The sequence below is a fragment of the Armigeres subalbatus genome, chromosome 2, assembly GCF_024139115.2.
Source record: "Armigeres subalbatus isolate Guangzhou_Male chromosome 2, GZ_Asu_2, whole genome shotgun sequence".
NCBI lineage: Eukaryota > Metazoa > Arthropoda > Insecta > Diptera > Culicidae > Armigeres > Armigeres subalbatus.
The window spans coordinates 214,644,389-214,668,582 of record NC_085140.1 but is presented as its reverse complement, the minus strand read 5'-3'; the positions used below and the strand labels follow the sequence as shown (position 1 = coordinate 214,668,582).

Below are 24,194 nucleotides of genomic sequence, written 5' to 3'. Positions count from 1 at the left end.
TATGAAAGCTATTGATTGCATTATTCAAATTAATTCATGATAAAAATGTTACTTAGGTCCTTTTGAAAAGTTAAGCGAGATTTCATTATTCTCCATATCATTTGGAATCAACTGCTGCAGGCTCGCTGCGCTTGTGTCCAATTGGTAAGTACAAACCGTCCTGCCTACACTGTTGCCTGTTGCCCAACTGAGTGTTCCAGTGCAAGTTTTGCAGACAATATGCTAGAATCGTTCTAGAGTGTTTATTTATTTATTTTATTTAATTTCATCTGACAAAAATGTCTTAATGAAATAGGGATGGGAAAAGGCTTCTTTGAGATAACGATAACGACTGAAAGAGGCATAAAAACCCCATATCTTTTAACAAACATTACAAAAACTGGTTCGACATATTCACAACAGCAAACAAACATTAAAAGTTACATCAAATCTGTAACTTTTTGTGTTTTGCTATTATTTTCGTTTTGTAATACAAAAATACTTTCACATTCACATAGTATGATGGTTTTACAAATAATTAAAGGTACCTACTGATTTTTACCCTTAGTTAGTTATCTTCTTCTCCTTCTCCTTCTTATTGGCATTACATTCCCACACTGGGACAGAGCCGCCTCCCAGCTTAGTGTTCATTAAGCACTTCCACAGTTATTAATTACGAGGTTTCTAAGCCAGGTTACCATTTTTGCATTCGTATATCATGAGGCTAACACGATGATACTTTTATGCCCCGGGAAGTCGAGACAATTTCCAATCCGAAAATTGCCTAGGCCGGCACCGGGAATCGAACCCAGCCACCCTCAGCATGGTCTTGCTTTGTAGCCGCTCGTCTTACCGCATGACTAAGGAAGGTAACGACTAGTTAGTTATAGTTTTCTAGAAATTAAAGAGGATCGTTTTGGAGAGGTGGGGCGCATGATACCGTTTTACCCTACCTATTCTAGTTTTAAAACAACATATTTATAGGGACACGGCAGGTATTTCCGTCCATCGTCGTAGGGGCTAAAACCATCGAAAGCAACTTCCATTTGCTATAGGGGGAGATCCCCCAGTGCCGGACACATAAGCCATTTAACGAAAAACTCTCTAAGCATCCGGATTATGCTTACTTGTATACAATATACACACTGATTCCACGTCGAGCATCCGTGCGAGACGGTTGTAAGTCCGCGTACGGTCTGCTTCTCATTCGGTTTTTTTTCCTGAAGTACAGGTAGCGGTTTTTTCCGAAAGTGTTTTGAAGCATAGTGCTTGAGTGGAAGTGGTGCTTAGCTGTAGCAGTTAAGTAGCCATTTCGTTGGTTTTGCAACTACGCAAAACTTTGCAGTTTATTCGGCGTCCATCGCAGGCGCAGGCATCATCGTCCCACGCCAACAGTCATCATCCATCGTGCGTCTCCACCAACACAGACGCTGCCGTCCTGCCACCATCCATCCACCCAGTTGCAGTGTTGTGTGCGGCGAGAACACCAACAATAGCGTGGTTCGCTTCGACCGCACCACCGGCGAGTGTCCATCGAGCTAGTGTGTGCTGCCAGCACATCTAGCCGGTGACACAGCAGTGTGAACGCAAGTATTTAATTGAGCGCCCTCTCATTATTCCCCTCTCTTCACCATCTTATTGGAATAGTTTTTTCTTTCATTTTTACTCGTCTTTCGTCTTCCCCTCTGTCCCAAATCATTTTGTTTGTGTGTGTATTTTTTTTCTGACCTTGTGATAATTGTTTAGTTTTAAAATAGATTGTGCCTCGCTGCAGCGGCGCATTTCGTGTCCGCAATGCGCGAAGGCGAAGTTGGCGGGGTACTTCGTATCCCATGTCAGATGTTTCGTTGCATTCGGATGTTCCAAACCAAAACGAAATGGACACCAGCAACGCTAAAATTTCCTCTACGAGCCCCCGTCCCAAGGTCTTTCTTTCGACCCAAAGGCAAACGTTTGAATATCAGCCAGATCAGCAAAGATCTGGAAAAGCGATTCTCATCTGTCATGACCATTGACATGGTCACGGTCAGTGATCGCAAACAGGCCAACGAGATTGCCACCTGTGAGCTTTTCACTCTCGAATATAAGGTGTATTTACCGTCGGCAGTGTGTGAGATCGCGGGGGTGGTGACGGAGGGAAGTATGACATGCGACGACTTGAAACAAGGTTTCGGTCGTTTCAAGAACGTTTGCCTCCTGTTGCGATACTGGATTGCAACAACAATCTTTCCAAGACTCCAATGAACGGCAAAAGGCATCAGAACATCTACAACAACAACAAAATCAACAATCCCAGCAAGACGTGACCAATAATGCAATCATGGACCTGTTTGCAGAGCGTCGAGCCAAATTCTCTAAATTGAGCAACGAAGCTCAATCGAAAAAAGACCTTTCTTCCGCTGGTTGGCGGATGCTGGGAAATAAATGGTATTGGAGGCCAGACTGGTCGACATATGACAAGAAGCTGAATAGGCAAAAGCTCCAAGAAAAAGCCGTTGATAAGGCTAGACGACGAAGGAAACGAAAAAAAACAACAATCCGTTCGTATTAGCAACAAACCACCTGCAACTTTCAAAGATCATACTCAAGGACACATGGGTAAAGACAAGGAACTACTTGCTATTGCTAAAGTTAAATTTGCCGGTCCACCCTCTATCACCGACAATCCTATCCCTGGTCTATCGGTCCCAAAACTGATTAATTTTAGAAAGGGTGAAACTATCAACCCATATCGAGCAGAACCACCTATTCAAAAAGAACAACATCAACCAGAAAACTATCAACAGTCACAAAGCCAACAACAACAACAACAACAACAACAACAACAGCCAGCACAACTTTCTTGCAGCAGTGAAAGCCGACTTCAAATGGATATCGAGCACTCTCATCTGCTGGACCCAATGCGACCACCTATAGTAAGACTCACAGAGCAATCTGCTGTGTCTGGTGATCGACGTTTTGTAAAAGCACGACTACGGGACCCAAAAATTATGGACATTGTGCGGATGGTCCTGTCATACTTGCACGACCAGCCACCTACAGTATGCATTCGTGGAACCACCAAAACCAGCGTCACTGCAATGCTAGCATCTGAAGGACTACCAACAGACTTACAACTATTGCGTCAAATTTTCCTGGATGTACACGAGGATCTAGGAATATCTCGCAACGACGCCTTGGCAGACCTTCAATCACACCGTTCGTTCCTTTCCAGTGAACGCATTCAACAACTTCAACGCACTAGGGAGGCCGCATATAAATTCTACAGCCCACCAAATTTTCATCGGCAATGACGCACTCTCCGGAAGTAACATTAACAAGTGAAGATAACACGCTACATGAAACATCAGAAGAGGTAAATATTTCGTCGACCGTCATACTTCCAAAAACTTCTTCGCCGAAACAGAATTCGACTGAAGTTCTAATTTATTGTCAGAATTTCAATCGAATGAAAAGCCCAGCCAAAATGAAGGATATATTTAAAAATTTATTAAGCTCATCCTTTTCGATTATTCTGGCAACTGAAACAAGCTGGGATGAAAGCGTTAGGAGTGAAGAAATTTTTGGAAGTAACTTTAATGTATTTAGAGATGACAGGAGTTTTCTAACGTCTCAGAAAAAGTCCGGTGGTGGTGTTCTAATAGCTATTTCAGCAAACTTTAATTCAGAAATCATCACAACAAATAAATTCAATGAATTTGAGCATGTCTGGATAAAACTCTGACTCTGAGATTGGAAATGGGGGTTCCTTTGTTTTCAATGGCTCAACGAGGAAGAGAATAAAACAGAGCCAGCGACCCTCGAAAGAGCCTAGAAAACAGCCTCAAAGTGAGCCCCAATCCAACATAGTCAAATTCAAAGTAGGTGGAAATTGTGGAAAACATTCAACTTTTGTGGTTTCCCATCGGGATGATCGAAAGTTTCCACCGCTTCCGGGAACATCTAAAATCCCAGATGCCCTAATTTTTGCGATTTCTCAGTCGGAAAGAGAACATAAAGAGCGAGCAGAAGAACTCCCGAGCGCTCCAATGTTCACACTTTCTGGCATCGTGGAGCTCATCCTCAACTTCTTTGATGCTTCCGACCCCGTGAAGAACGTGGTCAAAACTGTTCTTCCTATTCTGACTCCTCTCCTGAAGCAGCTGGCTTCAAAAATGCCCCTCATCGAATCATTTGTATCCTTCGATGGCTAACTTAGTCAATAAAAGTAACATGATTTCGATTCTACAGTGGAACTGTCGAAGTATTATTCCAAATTTAGATATTTTCAAATTTTTAATTAATAAATTACAATGCTATGCTTTTGCTTTATGTGAAACTTGGCTAACACCAGATGTGAACCTTAATTTTCCTGATTTCAACATAATCTGCCGCGATCGGGCAAATCGATATGGAGGGGTGCTTTTAGGGATCAAAAAACAGCACTCCTTCTATAGAGTCGATCTTGCGCCAAAGTCTGGCACCGAAGCTGTCGCATGTCAGGTGACTATTCGATGAAAAGACGTCAGTATCGCCTCGATATATCTTCCTCCAAACACTGCGATATCTCGTAGAGATCTCTCGCACATTTGCTCGGTTATACCCGAGCCACGGTTGTTCTTGGGAGATTTTAACTACCACGAAACAGGCTGGGAGGAACTGTACGACGACAACCGTTCAACAATGATATACGACTTCTGCGACGACTTTATTATGTCAATTTTGAATACAGGAGAAGTTACACAAGTGGCTCCTCCAGCAAGAGATAGCCGTCTCGATCTTTCCATTTGTTCGAGCTCATTATCGTTGGACTGTACTTGGAAGGTGGTCCAAGATCCCCATGGTAGTTATCATTTGCCGATCGAAGTCTCGATTTCCATTCGACGTAATAAATCTGTTTCTATCGACCTCTCATATGACTTCACGAGGCACATCGATTGGGGCACGGCACGGCAAATGCTGGGTAAAGCGTACCATTGGTACTTCGCGTACCTGAAGGAATAAAATAGACCCCATCTCGCGGTCTTTAGCCTCTTACCCAGCAACTCCTATCCCTACCTCCCCGCGGTGCTGGCCGGGATACGAGCAACCTTAGGGAAGATCGGGTAACCAACCCCGGTGGAACTATGGTCGTATGCTGACAGGGAAGGGGGGTTTGCTCCTCTCCGGAGGTGCAAATCTTATTGAGCGTCTGTTCTCCATGTCAGGATCGGCTCACAACAGCGTCTGTTCTCTATATTAGGGGTGACTGATCATCGTCCGAGTTCCAGCAAGGGAATTTAAGTGAAACTGTGCACCATGGTCCACCGGGAAATAAGGAGAATGGTCCTCCGGAAATTTAGGAGGTTGTGTGTCAGGCCCAGCAAGCCAGCCTTTAAAAAACTTAAGCAACGAACAATCAACAAGAGAGTACGGACCGGAACCATTGGCGAAGACCACTGCGACGAAAAGGGACTAGCGATTGGAAACTCGGTTCGTGGAACTGCAAATCTCTCAACTTCATCGGGAGCACACGCATACTCGCCGATGTGCTCAAGGACCGTGGATTCGGCATCGTAGCGCTGCAGGAGGTTTGTTGGAAGGGATCAATGGTGCGAACGTTTAGAGGTAATCATACCATCTATCAGAGCTGCGGCAACACACACGAGCTGGGAACAGCTTTCATAGTGATGGGCGATATGCAAAGGCGCGTGATCGGGTGGTGGCCGATCAATGAAAGAATGTGCAAGTTGAGGATCAAAGGCCGGTTCTTCAACTTCAGCTTAATCAACGTCCATAGCCCACACTCCGGAAGCACTGATGATGATAAGGACGCATTCTACGCGCAGCTGGAACGTGAGTACGACAGCTGCCCAAGCCACGACGTCAAAATCATCATAGGAGATTTGAACGCTCAGGTTGGCCAAGAGGAGGAGTTTAGACCGACTATTGGAAAGTTCAGCGCTCACCGGCTGACGAACGAAAACGGCCTACGACTAATTGATTTCGCCGCCTCCAAGAATATGGCCATTCGCAGCACCTACTTCCAACACAGCCTCCCGTATCGGTACACCTGGAGATCACCACTGCAGACAGAATCACAAATCGACCACGTTCTGATTGATGGACGGCACTTCTCCGACATTATCGACGTCAGGACATATCGTGGCGCTAACATCGACTCTGACCACTATCTGGTGATGGTTAAACTGCGCCCAAAACTATCCGTCATCAACAATGTTCGGTACCGACGACCGCCGCGGTACGACCTAGAGCGACTGAAGCAACCTGAAGTCGCCACTGCATACGCGCAGCATCTCGAGGCAGCGTTGCCGGAAGAGGGTGAGCTCGATGGGGCCCCTCTTGAGGACTGCTGGAATACAGTCAAAGCAGCCATTAACGACGCAGCGGAGAACAACGTCGGGTATATGGGTCGAAGTCGACGGAACGATTGGTTCGACGAAGAGTGCAGACAGATTCTGGAGGAGAAGGACGCGGCGCGGGCGGTCGCGCTGCAGCAAGGTACCCGGCAGAACGTGGAACGTTATAGACGGAAGCGGAGACAGCAGACCCGCCTTTTTCAGGAGAAGAAACGCCGCCTGGAAGAAGCGGAGTGCGAGGAGATGGAACAGCTGTGCCGTTCTCAAGATACACGCAAGTTCTATCAGAAGCTCAACGCATCCCGCAAAGGCTTCGTGCCGCGAGCCGAAATGTGCCGGGATAAGGATGGGAGCATCTTGACGGACGAACGTGTGGTGATCGAAAGGTGGAAGCAGCACTACGAGGAACATCTGAATGGCGCTGAGAGTACAGGCAGTGAAAGTCAAGGCAGCGGAGGAGATGACTACGTCAGTTCAGCGGACGATGGAAGCCAACCAGCCCCCACCTTGAGGGAAGTTAAGGATGCCATGCAACAGCTAAAGACCAATAAAGCAGCTGGTAAGGATGGTATCGGAGCTGAGCTCATCAAGATGGGCCCGGAAAAGCTGGCCACTTGCCTGCACAAACTGATAGTCAGAATCTGGGAAACCGAACAGCTACCGGAGGAGTGGAAGGAAGGGTTATATGCCCCATCTACAAGAAAGGCGACAAACTGGAGTGTGAGAACTTTCGAGCGATCACCATCCTTAATGCCGCCTACAAAGTGATATCCCAGATCATCTTCCGTCGTCTGTCACCATTAGTGAACGAGTTCGTGGGAAGTTATCAAGCCGGCTTCGTTGACGGCCGCTCGACAACGGACCAGATCTTTACTGTACGGCAAATCCTTCATAATGCCGTGAATACCAGGTCCCAACGCACCATCTGTTCGTTGATTTCAAGGCGGCATACGACAGTATAGACCGCGTAGAGCTATGGAAAATTATGGACGAGAACAGCTTCCCTGGGAAGCTTACCAGACTGATCAAAGCAACGGTGGATGGTGTGCAAAACTGTGTGAAGATTTCGGGCGAACACTCCAGTTCGTTCGAATCGCGCCGGGGACTAAGACAAGGTGACGGACTTTCGTGCCTGTTGTTCAACATTGCGCTAGAAGGTGTCATGCGGAGAGCCGGGTGTAACAGCCGGGGTACGATTTTCAACAGATCCAGTCAATTTATTTGCTTCGCGGATGACATGGACATTGTCGGCCGAACATTTGCAAAGGTGGCAGAACTGTACACCCGCCTGAAACGTGAAGCAACAAAAGTTGGACTGGTGGTGAATGCGTCAAAGACAAAGTACATGCTTGTGGGCGGAACAGAGCGCGACAGGGCCCGCCTGGGAAGCAGTGTTACGATAGACGGGGATACCTTCGAGGTGGTCGAGGAATTCGTCTACCTCGGATCCTTGCTAACGGCTGACAACAACGTTAGTCGTGAAATACGAAGGCGCATCATCTGTGGAAGTCGGGCCTACTACGGGCTCCAGAAGAAACTGCGGTCGAAAAAGATTCGCCACCGCACCAAATGTGTCATGTACAAGACGTTAATAAGACCGGTAGTCCTCTACGGACATGAAACATGGACAATGCTCGAGGAGGACTTGCAAGCACTCGGAGTATTCGAGAGACGGGTGCTTAGGACCATCTTTGGCGGTGTGCAAGAAGACGGTGTGTGGCGGCGAAGAATGAACCATGAGCTCGCCCAACTCTACGGCGAACCCAGTATCCAGAAGGTAGCTAAAGCCGGAAGGGTACGATGGGCAGGACATGTTGCAAGAATGCCGGACAGCAACCCTGCAAAGATGGTGTTCGCTTCCGATCCGGCAGGTACGAGACGGCGTGGAGCGCAGCGAGCGAGATGGGCAGACCAGGTGCAGAACGACTTGGCGAGCGTGGGGCGTATCCGAGGATGGAGAGATGCGGCCTCGAACCGTGTATTGTGGCGTCAAATTGTTGATTCAGTGTTATCTGTTTAGATGTTAACTAAATAAATGAAAATTAAATGAATCGATTGGAGCACATATGCAGAGGCCATCATCGAAGATATACAGTCGATAGAAGCACTTCTCCCGCGGGAATAGAACGAGTTTCTATCCCAGTTGATCCTTGACAGCGCTCTTCAGGCACAACGCCGCCCGGTGTCAGGAGTTTCGGTTCGAAGGAAACCACACAGTCCGTGGTGGGATGTTGAGTGTACACAACTTAATCGCGAGAAATCCGGCGCGCTTAAAGAATTTCGGAAGCACGGTTCGATTGTACTTTATAAACGGCACATCGCGCTCGAGATCCAGTTAAGAAGATGGTCAAAGTGAAGAAACGCGGATATTGGCTCACTTTTGTTGACGATTTATCGCCCGAGACCTTAATGAATACTCTGTGGACCGTCGGGAGAAGAATGCGCAACGCGTCGTCCGTAAACGAAAATCGTGAAAGTTCGTCGCGAAGGATACTCGACTTTGCAGAGAAAGTGTTTCCGGATTCGGTAGCAAGAATCCCTGCTGACAGGGATGACATGGATCGCCCCTTTTCGATGATTGAATAGCCCTCTCCATCCCCATCAGTGTTGGTGCCGTGTTTACAAAATTTTCCTTTGTTTGCTGTCAGAACTGTCATATTTTTCTTGTTTGCTGTTAGAAAACAACAAACAAACCGTTGATACACTAAGAAAAATATCGCAAATTTTAACTAGACATCAGGTGAAAATGAAAATTTTCATTTTGATTCAGTGTGCAGCGAAAAAAATCACTTTGTGATAGTGTTGGTAAAATCTGCTTGGATACCTCAATTCACGTTTGCCCTCCTTTCATGTAACAATTCCGCTCCAGGGATGGATAGAATCAGGTTCAACTTACTCAAAAACCTCCCAGACGTAGCGAAGAGGTGCTTATTGTTCAATCAGTTACTGGAGTGCAACATTGTTTCGGATGATTGGAGGCAAGTGAAAGTTATAGCCATCCAGAAGCCCGGAAAACCCGCGTCGGATTATAATTTGTACCGTCCAATCGCGATGCTATCCTGTCTTCGGAAGCTATTGGAGAAGATGATTCTCTTTAGCCCATTTAGACAAATGGGTTGAATCGAATGATTTATTTTCAAATACACAATTTGGTTTCCGCAGGGCAAAGGAACGAATGACTGTCTTGCGTTGCTTTCTTTAAAATTCAACTGGCCAATTTTCCTTCAATCTTGGAATTCATATTGCGACATATCAAACTTCATGATTTTGCAAAACAAGTACACTGGAGGACATTTTGGCGATTTTCGATCGAATTGGCCACCCTCCGGGTACTTCCAGGGCCTGATTCCCTTGGGGAAGTGGCCAATTTTCGTTCAATATTGCAACCCATCTTGCGACATGTCAAACTTCATGATTTTGCAAAACAAGTACGCTGGAGTACGTTTCGGCAATTTTCGATCGAATTGACCACCCTCCGGAAAGTACCCGAAGGAATATCCGTTCAATCTTGGAATTCATATTGCGACATATCAAACTTCATGATTTTGCAAAACAAGTACACTGGAGGACATTTCGGCGATTTTCGATCGAATTGGCCACCATCCGGGTACTTCCAGAGCCTGGTTCCCTTGGGGAAGTAGCCAATTTTCGTTAACTCTTGGAATCCACCTTGCGGCATGTCAAACTTCATGATTTTGCAAAACAAGTACCTGCGGTGTCGTGATAGATCATTTTCAGCCAGTGGCAGCGGCGGTGGTGTCACGCCGTTGTGATCAGCGGTGGCGTGGATCAGCGTGAGCCAGTTTCAAGCGCCAAAACTTCTTCAGAAGTTCGTCAAGGAATTCTTCCAGAAGTCCCTCCAATAGTTTTTTTAAAAGATCGTCAAGAAATTCCTTTGGACATTGCTTCGTAAGTGCCTCTGGGAATTTCCTCCAGAAACTCCTCTCGGATTTCGTCTGGATGTTCCTTCAGGAATTCCTCTGGAAGCTCCTCCAGGAATTCATCTTGAAGTTTCACCAGGAGTTCCTCCGGAGGTTCCTTCGGGAATTCCTCCGGAAGTTTCTCCATGAATTCTTCCGGAAGTTCGTCCAGGAATTCCTCCGAAAGTTCCGGAGCGATCGGGCAAATCGATATGGAGGGGTGCTTTTAGGGATCAAAAAACAGCACTCCTTCTATAGAGTCGATCTTGCGCCAAAGTCTGGCACCGAAGCTGTCGCATGTCAGGTGACTATTCGATGAAAAGACGTCAGCACCGCCTCGATATATCTTCCTCCAAACACTGCGATATCTCGTAAAGATCTCTCGCACATTTGCTCGGTTATGCCCGAGCCACGGTTGTTCTTAAGAAATTTTAACTGCCACGGAACAGGCTGGGAGAAACTGTACGACGACAACCGTTCAACAATGATATACGACTTCTGCGACGACTTTATTATGTCAATTTTGAATACACGAGAAGTTACACAAGTGGCTCCTCCACAAGAGATAGCCGTCTCGATCTTTCCATTTGTTCGAGCTCATTATCGTTGAACTGTACTTGAAGGTGGTCCAAGATCCCCATGGTAGTTATCATTTGCCGATCGAAGTCTCGATTTCCAATCGACGTAATAAATCTGTTTCTATCGACCTCTCATATGACCTCACGATGCACATCGATTGGGGCACGGCACGGCAAATGCTGGGTAAAGCGTACCATTGGTACTTCGCGTACCTGAAGGAATAAAATAGACCCCATCTCGCGGTCTTTAGCCTCTTACCCAGCAACTCCTATCCCTACCTCCCCGCGGTGCTGGCCGGGATACGAGCAACCTTAGGGAAGATCGGGTAACCAACCCCGGTGGGAACTATGGTCGTATGCTGACAGGGAAGGGGGGGATTTGCTGAGCGTCTCTTCTCCATGTCAGGATCGGCTCACAACAGCGTCTGTTCTCCATGTTAGGGGCGGCTGATCATCGTCCGAGTGCCAGTGAGGGACTCTAAATGAAACTGTGCACCATGGTCCACCGGAAATAAGGAGGAATGGTCCTCCGGAAATTTAGGGGGTTTGGTGTCAGGCCCTGCAAGCCAGCCTTTAAAAAATCTTAAGCAACGAACAATCAACAAGAGAGTACGGACCGGAACCATTGGCGAAGACCACTGCGACGAAAAGGGACTAGCGATTGGAAACTCGGTTCGTGGAACTGCAAATCTCTCAACTTCATCGGGAGCACACGCATACTCGCCGATGTGCTCAAGGACCGTGGATTCGGCATCGTAGCGCTGCAGGAGGTTTGTTGGAAGGGATCAATGGTGCGAACGTTTAGAGGTAATCATACCATCTATCAGAGCTGCGGCAACACACACGAGCTGGGAACAGCTTTCATAGTGATGGGCGATATGCAAAGGCGCGTGATCGGGTGGTGGCCGATCAATGAAAGAATGTGCAAGTTGAGGATCAAAGGCCGGTTCTTCAACTTCAGCTTAATCAACGTCCATAGCCCACACTCCGGAAGCACTGATGATGATAAGGACGCATTCTACGCGCAGCTGGAACGTGAGTACGACAGCTGCCCAAGCCACGACGTCAAAATCATCATAGGAGATTTGAACGCTCAGGTTGGCCAAGAGGAGGAGTTTAGACCGACTATTGGAAAGTTCAGCGCTCACCGGCTGACGAACGAAAACGGCCTACGACTAATTGATTTCGCCGCCTCCAAGAATATGGCCATTCGCAGCACCTACTTCCAACACAGCCTCCCGTATCGGTACACCTGGAGATCACCACTGCAGACAGAATCACAAATCGACCACGTTCTGATTGATGGACGGCACTTCTCCGACATTATCGACGTCAGGACATATCGTGGCGCTAACATCGACTCTGACCACTATCTGGTGATGGTTAAACTGCGCCCAAAACTATCCGTCATCAACAATGTTCGGTACCGACGACCGCCGCGGTACGACCTAGAGCGACTGAAGCAACCTGAAGTCGCCACTGCATACGCGCAGCATCTCGAGGCAGCGTTGCCGGAAGAGGGTGAGCTCGATGGGGCCCCTCTTGAGGACTGCTGGAATACAGTCAAAGCAGCCATTAACGACGCAGCGGAGAACAACGTCGGGTATATGGGTCGAAGTCGACGGAACGATTGGTTCGACGAAGAGTGCAGACAGATTCTGGAGGAGAAGGACGCGGCGCGGGCGGTCGCGCTGCAGCAAGGTACCCGGCAGAACGTGGAACGTTATAGACGGAAGCGGAGACAGCAGACCCGCCTTTTTCAGGAGAAGAAACGCCGCCTGGAAGAAGCGGAGTGCGAGGAGATGGAACAGCTGTGCCGTTCTCAAGATACACGCAAGTTCTATCAGAAGCTCAACGCATCCCGCAAAGGCTTCGTGCCGCGAGCCGAAATGTGCCGGGATAAGGATGGGAGCATCTTGACGGACGAACGTGTGGTGATCGAAAGGTGGAAGCAGCACTACGAGGAACATCTGAATGGCGCTGAGAGTACAGGCAGTGAAAGTCAAGGCAGCGGAGGAGATGACTACGTCAGTTCAGCGGACGATGGAAGCCAACCAGCCCCCACCTTGAGGGAAGTTAAGGATGCCATGCAACAGCTAAAGACCAATAAAGCAGCTGGTAAGGATGGTATCGGAGCTGAGCTCATCAAGATGGGCCCGGAAAAGCTGGCCACTTGCCTGCACAAACTGATAGTCAGAATCTGGGAAACCGAACAGCTACCGGAGGAGTGGAAGGAAGGGGTTATATGCCCCATCTACAAGAAAGGCGACAAACTGGAGTGTGAGAACTTTCGAGCGATCACCATCCTTAATGCCGCCTACAAAGTGATATCCCAGATCATCTTCCGTCGTCTGTCACCATTAGTGAACGAGTTCGTGGGAAGTTATCAAGCCGGCTTCGTTGACGGCCGCTCGACAACGGACCAGATCTTTACTGTACGGCAAATCCTTCAAAATGCCGTGAATACCAGGTCCCAACGCACCATCTGTTCGTTGATTTCAAGGCGGCATACGACAGTATAGACCGCGTAGAGCTATGGAAAATTATGGACGAGAACAGCTTCCCTGGGAAGCTTACCAGACTGATCAAAGCAACGGTGGATGGTGTGCAAAACTGTGTGAAGATTTCGGGCGAACACTCCAGTTCGTTCGAATCGCGCCGGGGACTAAGACAAGGTGACGGACTTTCGTGCCTGTTGTTCAACATTGCGCTAGAAGGTGTCATGCGGAGAGCCGGGTGTAACAGCCGGGGTACGATTTTCAACAGATCCAGTCAATTTATTTGCTTCGCGGATGACATGGACATTGTCGGCCGAACATTTGCAAAGATGGCAGAACTGTACACCCGCCTGAAACGTGAAGCAACAAAAGTTGGACTGGTGGTGAATGCGTCAAAGACAAAGTACATGCTTGTGGGCGGAACAGAGCGCGACAGGGCCCGCCTGGGAAGCAGTGTTACGATAGACGGGGATACCTTCGAGGTGGTCGAGGAATTCGTCTACCTCGGATCCTTGCTAACGGCTGACAACAACGTTAGTCGTGAAATACGAAGGCGCATCATCTGTGGAAGTCGGGCCTACTACGGGCTCCAGAAGAAACTGCGGTCGAAAAAGATTCGCCACCGCACCAAATGTGTCATGTACAAGACGTTAATAAGACCGGTAGTCCTCTACGGACATGAAACATGGACAATGCTCGAGGAGGACTTGCAAGCACTCGGAGTATTCGAGAGACGGGTGCTTAGGACCATCTTTGGCGGTGTGCAAGAAGACGGTGTGTGGCGGCGAAGAATGAACCATGAGCTCGCCCAACTCTACGGCGAACCCAGTATCCAGAAGGTAGCTAAAGCCGGAAGGGTACGATGGGCAGGACATGTTGCAAGAATGCCGGACAGCAACCCTGCAAAGATGGTGTTCGCTTCCGATCCGGCAGGTACGAGACGGCGTGGAGCGCAGCGAGCGAGATGGGCAGACCAGGTGCAGAACGACTTGGCGAGCGTGGGGCGTATCCGAGGATGGAGAGATGCGGCCTCGAACCGTGTATTGTGGCGTCAAATTGTTGATTCAGTGTTATCTGTTTAGATGTTAACTAAATAAATGAAAATTAAATGAATCGATTGGGGCACATATGCGGAGGCCATCATCGAAGGTATCCAGTCGATAGAAGCACTTCCCCGCGGGAAGAGTACGAGTTTCTATCCCAGTTGATCCTTGACAGCGCTCTTCAGGCACAACGCCGCCCGGTGTCAGGAGCTTCGGTTCGAAGGAAACCACACAGTCCGTGGTAGGATGTTGAGTGTACACAACTTTATCGCGAGAAATCCGGCGCGTTTAAAGAATTTCGGAAGCATGGTTCGATCGTACTTCATAAACGGTACATCGCGCTCGAGATACAGTTCAAGAAGATGGTCAAAGTGAAGAAACGCGGATATTGGCGCACTTTTCTTGACGATTTATCGCGCGAGACCTCAATGAAAACTCTGTGGACCGTCGGGAGAAGAATGCGCAACGCGTCGTCCGTAAACGAAGATCGTGAAAGTTCGTCGCGATGGATACTCGACTTTGCAAAGAAAGTGTGTCCAGATTCGGTACCGGTGAAGCAAGAATCACGTGATACTTTTGCTGACAGGGATGAGATGGATCGCCCCTTTTCGATGATTGAATAGTCCTCTCCATCCCCACCAGTGTTGGTGCCGTGTTTACAAAATTTTCCTTTGTTTGCTGTTAGAACTGTCATATTTTTCATGATTGCTGTTAGAAAACAACAAACAATCCATTGATACACTAAGAAAAATATCGCAAATTTTAACTAGACATCAGGTGAAAATGAAAATTTTCATTTTGATTCAGTGTGCAGCGAAAAAAATCACTCTGTGATAGTGTTGGTAAAATCTGCTTGGATACCTCAATTCACGCTTGCCCTCATTTCATGTAACAATTCCGCTCCAGGGATGGATAGAATCAGGTTCAACTTACTCAAAAACCTCCCAGACGTCGCGAAGAGGTGCTTATTGAGCTTGCTCAATCAGTTACTCGAGTGCAACATTGTTTCGGATGATTGGAGGCAAGTGAAAGTTATAGCCATCCAGAAGCCCGGAAAACCCGCGTCGGATTATAATTTGTACCGTCCAATCGCGATGCTATCCTGTCTTCGGAAGCTATTGGAGAAGATGATTCTCTTTAGCCCATTTAGACAAATGGGTTGAATCGAATGATTTATTTTCAAATACACAATTTGGTTTCCGCAGGGGCAAAGGAACGAATGACTGTCTTGCGTTGCTTTCTTCAAAAATTCAACTGGCCAATTTTCCTTCAATCTTGGAATTCATATTGCGACATATCAAACTTCATGATTTTGCAAAACAAGTACACTGGAGGACATTTCGGCGATTTTCGATCGAATTGGCCACCATCCGGGTACTTCCAGAGCCTGGTTCCCTCTGGGAAGTGGCCAAATTTCGTTGAAGGTTGTAACCCATCTTGCGACATGTCAAACTTCATAATTTTGCGAAACAAGTAGGCTGAGGTACATTTCGGCAATTTTCGATCGAATTGACCACCCTCCGGAAAGTACCCGAAGGAATATCCGTTCAATCATGGAACTCATCTTGCGACATGTCAAACTTCATGATTTTGCAAAACAAGTACACTGGAGGACATTTCGGCGATTTTCGATCGAATTGGCCACCATCCGGTACTTCCAGAGCCTGGTTCCCTTGGGGAAGTAGCCAATTTTCGTTAACTCTTGGAATCCACCTTGCGGCATGTCAAACTTCATGATTTTGCAAAACAAGTACCTGCGGTGTCGTGATAGATCATTTTCAGCCAGTGGCAGCGGCGGTGGTGTCACGCCGTTGTGATCAGCGGTGGCGTGGATCAGCGTGAGCCAGTTTCAAGCGCCAAAACTTCTTCAGAAGTTCGTCAAGGAATTCTTCCAGAAGTCCTCCAATAGTTTTTTAAAAGATCGTCAAGAAATTCCTTTGGACATTGCTTCGTAAGTGCCTCTGGGAATTTCCTCCAGAAACTCCTCTCGGATTTCGTCTGGAAGTTCCTTCAGGAATTCCTCTGGAAGCTCCTCCAGGAATTCATCTTGAAGTTTCACCAGGAGTTCCTCCGGAGGTTCCTCCGGGAATTCCTCCGGAAGTTTCTCCATGAATTCTTCCGGAAGTTCGTCCAGGAATTCCTCCGAAAGTTCCTTCATGAATTCCTCCGGACACTGGAATTGGCCACCTGGAATTCCAGGAATTTCTGGAGGATTTTCCGGATGAATTCCTGGAGGAACTTCCGGAGGAATTCCTGGAAGAACTTCCGGAGGAACTTCCCAGAGGCACTTATGGAGGAATATCTGGAGGAATGTCCAAAGGAATTTCTCGACGATCTTTTGAAAAAGCTCGTGGAGGAACTTCTGAAAAAAATGTTGACGCTTGTAACTGGTAACCGATCCACGCCGCCGCCAATCACCAACGGCGTGACGCCCCCACGCCGCCGCCACTGGCTGAAAATGATCTATTACGCCACCGTCGGTAAATTTTCAATCAGCGCACAGGTCTACCTGGAAGTACCCGGAAGGTGGCCAATTTGATCGAACATCACCGAAATAAACTCCGATGTACTTGTTTTGCAAAATTATAAAGTTTGACATGCCGCAAGGTGGATTCCAAGAATAAACGAAAATTGGCCACTTCCCCAAGGGAACCAGGCTCTGGAAGTACCCGGAGGGTGGCCAATTCGATCGAAAATCGCCAAAATGTCCTTCAGTGTACTTGTTTTGCAAAATCATGAAGTTTGACATGTCGCAAGATGAGTTCCATGATTGAACGGATATTCTTTCGGGTACTTCTCGGAGGGTGGTCAACTCGATCGAAAATCGCCGAAACGTACTCCAGTGTACTTGTTTTGTAAAATCATGAAGTTTGACATGTCGCAAGATGGGTTCCAATATTGAACGAAAATTGGCCACTTCCCCAAGGGAACCAGGCCCTGGAAGTACCCGGAGGGTGGCCAATTCGATCGAAAATCGCCGAAATGTACTCCAGTGTACTTGTTTTGCAAAATCATGAAGTTTGACATGCCGCAAGGTGGATTCCAAGAGTAAACGAAAATTGGCCACTTCCCCAAGGGAACCAGGCCCTGCTTCCTTCGGGTACTTCCCGGAGGGTGGTCAATTCAAATCGCTGAAATGTACTCCAGTGTTCTTGTTTTGTAAAATCATGAAGTTTCACATGTCGCAAGATGGGTTCCAAGATTGAAGGAAAATTGGCCACTTCCCCAAGGGAACCAGGCCCTGGAAGTACCCGGAGGGTGGCCAATTCGATCGAAAATCGCCGAAATGTACTCCAGTGTACTTGTTTTGCAAAATCATGAAGTTTGACATGTCGCAAGATGGGTTCCAAGATTGAACGAAAATTGGCCACTTCCCCAAGGGAACCAGGCCGTGGAAGTACCCGGAGGGTGGCCAATTTGACCGAAAGTCGCCGAAATGTACTGCAGTGTACTTGTTTTGCAAAATAATGAAGTTTGGCATGTCGCAAGATGGGTTTCAAGATTGAACGGATATTGGCCACTTCCCCAAGGGAACCAGGCCCTGGAAGCACCCGGAGGGTGGCCAATTCGATCTAAAATCGCCGAAATGTACTCCAGTGTACTTGTTTTGCAAAATCATGAAGTTTGATATGTCGCACGATGGATTTCGAAGCCGATCTGTCAGTGACCATTTTTTCCGGGAGGGAGGTAACCCCAGTACTCCCCGGAATATATCCGGAACCATGGCCATTGCACAAAAATTGACCTCGGTTCCTAAAACTATAGGAGTTTTGTGATCGATTCCAGAAGATTGCTTGAAAATCCGTTAGAATTTGGCTGAACTGCGTGGTTTTGAATTTTGAGTTTTGTCGTAAAATGGGGGTTGGGGACGTACGTGTTAACCGACAAACTCCACTCGTGTGGACTTTCACCAATTTTGAACAATTTGTTGTCAGAGAAGCGTATGAGTTTTTCTCATGGTGACTCGGCAACTTCATGAATTAGCTACATGGGTCTCCCCCAGGGCCCATGTTTAAGCCCCCTTCTTTACAATTTTTACGTCAGAGACATTGATGAATGTCTCATGCCGAATTGCTCGTTCAGTCAGGCTTGAGCTTGAGAAAACTGAGATAGTTGTGTTTTCAAAAAAACATAACCCGGCAAATTTCCCGCTCCAACTGATGTAAGTAAGGCAATCACTCATAGCATGTCTTCTAAATACCTCGGGGTCTGTACCTTTGGGAAGCACATTGTGTATCTGACACAAAAATGCCAGAATCAACTTCATGCGAACGATAACGGGAACTTGGTGGGGAGCGCATCCCGAAGATCTTATCACGTTGTACCGAACAACCATTCTGTCGGTTCTCGAACACGGTAGTTTCTGCTTCCAGTCCGCGGCTAAAACACATTTGCTGGAGCTTCAACGCTGTCCCCGTATCGCGATGGGTTGTATGTATTCGACTCATACGATGAGTCTGGAAGTACTTGCGGGAGTACTGCCTCTGACAGATCGTTTCGCGGAATTATCGCTCCGGTTCTTCATACGTTGTGAGGTGCTTAATCCATTGGTCATTGACAACTTCGAGAAGCTGCTCGAACAAAACCCACGCATTTAAAATTTTTCAGGTATCACTGCTAATATCATTTTAAAATACACTTCCTATCTTCACTATGTTGAAATACAGTGATTTCACGCACACGTCCGTTTCCACCAGATGGCAGCAGCGCGGCTTCGTCAAGGCGAATGAATAGATAACATTTATACCAAATCTGGTTTAAATAGATTTGGAAGTTACAATGAAGTGTCCGTTTCTTAAACAATATCCCTCCTTCTACACCCTCCCGATTTTCCCAATGGCCCTTCTACCTTATCTATAAACATCTCTTAAGAATAGAGAGAACATGTGTATCAAATTTGGTTGAAATCGGTCCAGCGGTTCAAAATTTACACAAAATTGTTCATTTCCCCAGTGACTCTTCTACATTCAACATAAACGACTCCTCAGTAAAAAAGACAAAAGCACCGTCTTGGCCCAGAGGTCTCACAGACTGAACATTTATCATCTAGCATTAGACATCGGACAGGACATGTATCGGCAATTGGATGAAATTAGAACGAGGGTTTAGAATTTACGCTGAATTGTTCATTTTTCAAACAACAGTCCTTTTCACACACCCTCACCGATTTTTCAGTGACCCTCATGCCTCCCATACAATCGACGCCTTTCTTCAGATTGGCAATCCTACGCCTTTTTTTCGCAAGGCTAACTGGATTGTGCATAAGAACCTTACAGAAACTGTATAATATTTTGACATATACAATTTCGGAAGATTCTAATACAATCATTGTACTGAAATCTTACAATTTTGCATTATTTTAATTACAGTATCTGTATAAAAGCTTACACTCTTTGTATTGAAACCTTGAAGAATTGTATATGCCAAGATTTTATACAATAGTTGTATTAGTTTATGTTAATGTTGGGTGTATTATATGGTCATGTAAACAATCCATATTTAATATGGACGAACATTTGAAAAGTTTTTCAAACACATTGCACCTTTACATCAATGTGCTTATGAAAAAAGACAATAATGATAGCTGTTGAACTTGTAGAGCGAATAAAGTTTGATTCTTGTATGAACCACGGCATACAAAAAACAAGGCAGGCTCATCACGTATGTAAATATTCAGTTTGAATGTAAACATGTGAGGTCACTGCTATCTTCGCACAAGCTGGACCGAGACGATGCTATACGGTCGCAGCATGTTTAACTTTGTACTCCAACATGTGGCGATAAATATGCGTCACATTCGAAGTGTCATTTTTCTAACGAGCCTACTTTGTTTTCTGTATACCGTGGCATGAACATAAACAGTGTAGGGGAAGGAGGGGAAATATGCCCTAGCTAAGCATAGACTGCTTTTATGCCTTAGCTATAACGATTATCGTGGGTGTTTCTACTTCACGAAACAGTTAAACAATATAGTTAGCTGATGCCATATTTAAATTAGAAAAATCTCAATCAGCTCTAGGGAACACGGTACCACGCGTCGGCACATCAGCATTCTGGTATGGACAGTGCGTGGAGACGCGAGTACATTGTAGGATAGTTCCACTAGGGCGTTTTACCTCGCCGAAATGTTAGATGTTTCATCAAAATGTGGAAAATTTCAGTTTTTCCTACATTCCTATCTATTATTTTGACACTTTTTTCGCCTAACCTACATAATTTCACGTCTAGTTTTATTGAGGCTATCTCAAACATGGTAAATATAAGTGAATACCCAAAAGTCGTTTTGCCCCGGGGGGAGGGGGCGTTTTGGGGCCTCTTCCCCTACACTTAATTATGTTCTACCAATTTAAGACCGTTCCATCCTTTATGCTTTGATACTGGCCCACTTTTTCGCGGGGATTGATCCATGCGCGCTATTTTTTCAGATATATTTTTTTCTTTTTCCCCGTAATAGCGTAGACGCGGATGAATACGAGCTAAATAATCCTACTAAATCACTTTGACACCGTTGTCAATCCTAGTAGTAGAATAGAACAGACATCAAGCTTAAATGTTTCTAATAATTTACAAAATTAAGCAAATCGGCAACAAATGAGTTTGAAATGGTAACAACCGTTTCTAAATAATGTTCAAGACAACAAAGGCACATCAATTGGCATGGTTCAATCCTGTTCAACTTGTTCTCCTCTCTTCTTCAAACAAAGGCTAACAATGAGTGCGAGAGATGTCTAAAATATAGAGATAAGTGTGAGAAAGAGTGATGATATAAAATTAAACTTACATGATAGTTTTCGGTTTTTACATCATGATACACAAATGATCCTCTTACCGAGTGATAGGGTCCACTGTAAACATTTCCACTGTATGAACTTTCGCTGTACGTTTGCTTGTTCAGCTGAAATGTTGCATACGGGCAAATGTCTTCAATGTATTCTAGAAAGTGGGGACGAAACAGAGGACAATTATTGAACTAATGCTTAATTTCCATCAATCATGAACTGTTTATGCTGTAACCTCTATAATCGCATTCAACTGCCATTGCACTGAAAACATGAAAACGCTTACCGTTTCCTTCGGCTTTGAAGCTACCGGAATCGACAGAGTTGCTGTTGCGGCTGTTTTGCTGAGCGCGCACCGCCAGATACTGTTGGTCCCGGTTTTGCTTATTTTGGACATTGGCAATCGACGGGGACTCTGACATCGACGTCGACGGTATTCGATTTTGGTTGTTGAGCTCTGGGGACGAATCCAATCACGATACGATGGTCACCAATGCAAAACGTGGGGCGGGATATGGAAATTGGTAAAAATGCGTATGTTTTATTCAGTAGACTGGAAATAGGATGCTGAGGACAAATTACTTTTTTTCCGGATGAGTAGCGCGGCTGCTATCAGTGCGAAAAGGATCAAAATTGATAGGCACAGAGGCACCAGAACCTTGAAGTTTGCGTAGAATGGGTTGTCTCCCAAGTGTGGTGAAACCGGATTCGTTAAATCAGGATGGACAATCACTGGAGACAATGGAGAAGATGTCATTTATTTATACGAGCCAACGTATATCCCATAATAAAGTGATAATTTTCCATAAACATATAAAATCATTGGTGAAGAAATGTAAAAAAAAATTGAAATGAAAATTTGTACTTTATTACAAGTTAAGTAAAATTTACCTCCAGCAACGGTCAGTGTGGTGTAATTATAAACCGCCATCGTTGCACCGGCGTTGTTGTAGGCGGTCACTCGTAGTTGATATTTGGTAGCCGGCACTAGCTCAGACACCGTAAAAATCCGTTCCGTTGCTTCGACATGATTCGAGATCATATTCCATTGCGATCTTCCGTACACCCGGTTTTCAACAGAAAAATGGGAGATTCCACAGCCTCCGTCTCCCCACGAGTCCAACCAGCAGGTAACGCTGGTTGAATTATTGGTAATCATTTGAGAGTGTTTTGGCTGCACCGGGGGCAATCCCTTAGTTTGTGAATGCACAATGTCACATGGAAGACCGGTTCCGATTTTGTTGTAGGCCGTAATGTACAGCTGATATTTTGTACCGCACCACAAATTCACCAGCAGGTGAGTGTTAGTTTTAGAATCTATTTGGATTTCCTCCCAATCACCGTGCTCTCGTTTGTAATTTATCACATAGCCCAGTATTGGAGAACCTCCGTGACGGTTGTCCAACCATTCGAGCAGTAAACTGTCTGTGTAGGTGTTGATAACCGATAAGCTTGGTGGATCCGGAGGAACCTTAATCTTAATATGATAAACTATTTCATCTCTACCCCAGTTGTTCTCCACGCTGCAAGTATAGTTTCCAGCATCTGAATGCTGACAGTCTTTTATGTAGAGGGTTCCATTCTTGGCAATCAGCTTTCTCGTCCCAGTCTCCATTGGCTGATCGTCTTGTCGCCAGATTGTAACCGGCGCCGGAACACCAACCTTTCTGCATGGCAAAACTAGCGTTTCCTTCCAGGGTGTAACAATCTCCTGACTGAACGACACAATCCGGGCAGGAACTTTGTTGTTGGGAGGAACTGTGATCACTTCCGACTTTTCACCTTCGCCCACTTTCGTGGATGCCGTCAACCAGAATTGATACGTGCCATGTTCCTGTAACCGAACAGTTTCATGTATCTCCGCATACGGTACCAACGATCGTTTGTGGGTTCCTTCATCTCGGCCGCCATCTACGAGCGCCATGTAGAATGTATAGCCGGTGATTATGCCGTTTTTATTCGCCGGGGGAAGCCAGGAAATGATTATCTTTGTGCTTGAGGCAGGAACTGCTTTGATGGCTTTTGGCGCAGAAGGAACTGTGGATATGAAAAAAATAGCAATGATTAGAATCAGCTTATTAGACATATTGTGACATTGCATTCAGTAGCACACAAGCACACACGTTTATGGTTTATGTTCACAAAGAATTTTAGTAATACAGTCACAGCAGCACTGAATCGATTAAAGTCCAGATCCAATTACTGTCGAGTTTTAGTTCTGGAAGCTTTAAGGTTCCCCCAAACACAAAATAAGTGGAGACGAATTCTGCTTTGAGTTAATAAGAATCAAGAGTTGAGGATGTTTGTTTGATTTTTGGGTTCAAGGTTTGAATCTGTTCTAAGCTTTGATAATAGATCCGAAAATGTTTGATCGTTTGACTAATTTAAACTAAAAGACAATTGAATCATCGGGTAAGCTAACTTTAAGGTCCGTTCTGTAAGGTAAGGTAAATTTATGGTCCTTTCGGTAAAAATTTTACAAGTTTTGCAGCACCCCGTCCTAATCCACCACCTAGTTAAGGCAACTTGGTGGAGAGAGGTCTTTAGACGACTGGATACGCAATTTTTGAGTGATGAGCAGTAAGGGCGCTTCGGTGCACATCCGACGCGACGGTCGATAGTCTGAGTAATAATTGAACTATCAACAACGTCGGTGAGCAATTGTCAAAAGAAGGTAGTTGTCAAACAACAAGATTTAATCATTGAACCTGCAATCGGCATATCCTTAAGGGAATCTAGCAGTTTGTGCCAACTGCAAAACAAAAACTGCCTCACTATTACTACTGATCAGTATCGCGTTCATGTAGACAACGGAAACTGGGTTGCAAATGGGTTCAAGATAGTGGCTTTTCCCACAGCGATGCAGTTTACAGTTTAGTTCAGGATGTTGTACACACATCAAGTGGGAGTGCAGCTATTCCTAAGACCATTGAGGTGTTCGGGAGAGAATAGGACAGTTCATCTAAATGATCGGAAGGTTATCGTTTGTCCTAATGGGTCGTAAACTGCTTCTTATCGCGAGGAATTTTAATGCTTGGGCAGTGGAGTGGCAAACCCAT

The 24,194-nt window shown here is 46.0% G+C and overlaps 1 protein-coding gene across 1 annotated transcript in view; it reads right to left on the bottom strand.

Moving 5' to 3' along the window:
* Positions 1-24,194, bottom strand: part of LOC134211618 (cell adhesion molecule Dscam2) — a 401,827-nt gene that overhangs the window by 20,630 nt on the left and 357,003 nt on the right. The window contains exons 14-17 of the mRNA XM_062688681.1: positions 22,027-23,172; positions 21,718-21,867; positions 21,422-21,592; positions 21,138-21,289 (exon numbers count right to left, since the gene is read on the bottom strand). Of these exons, the coding sequence (XP_062544665.1) occupies positions 21,138-21,289; positions 21,422-21,592; positions 21,718-21,867; positions 22,027-23,172 (1,619 nt within the window). The remainder of the gene's footprint in view (positions 1-21,137; positions 21,290-21,421; positions 21,593-21,717; positions 21,868-22,026; positions 23,173-24,194) is intronic.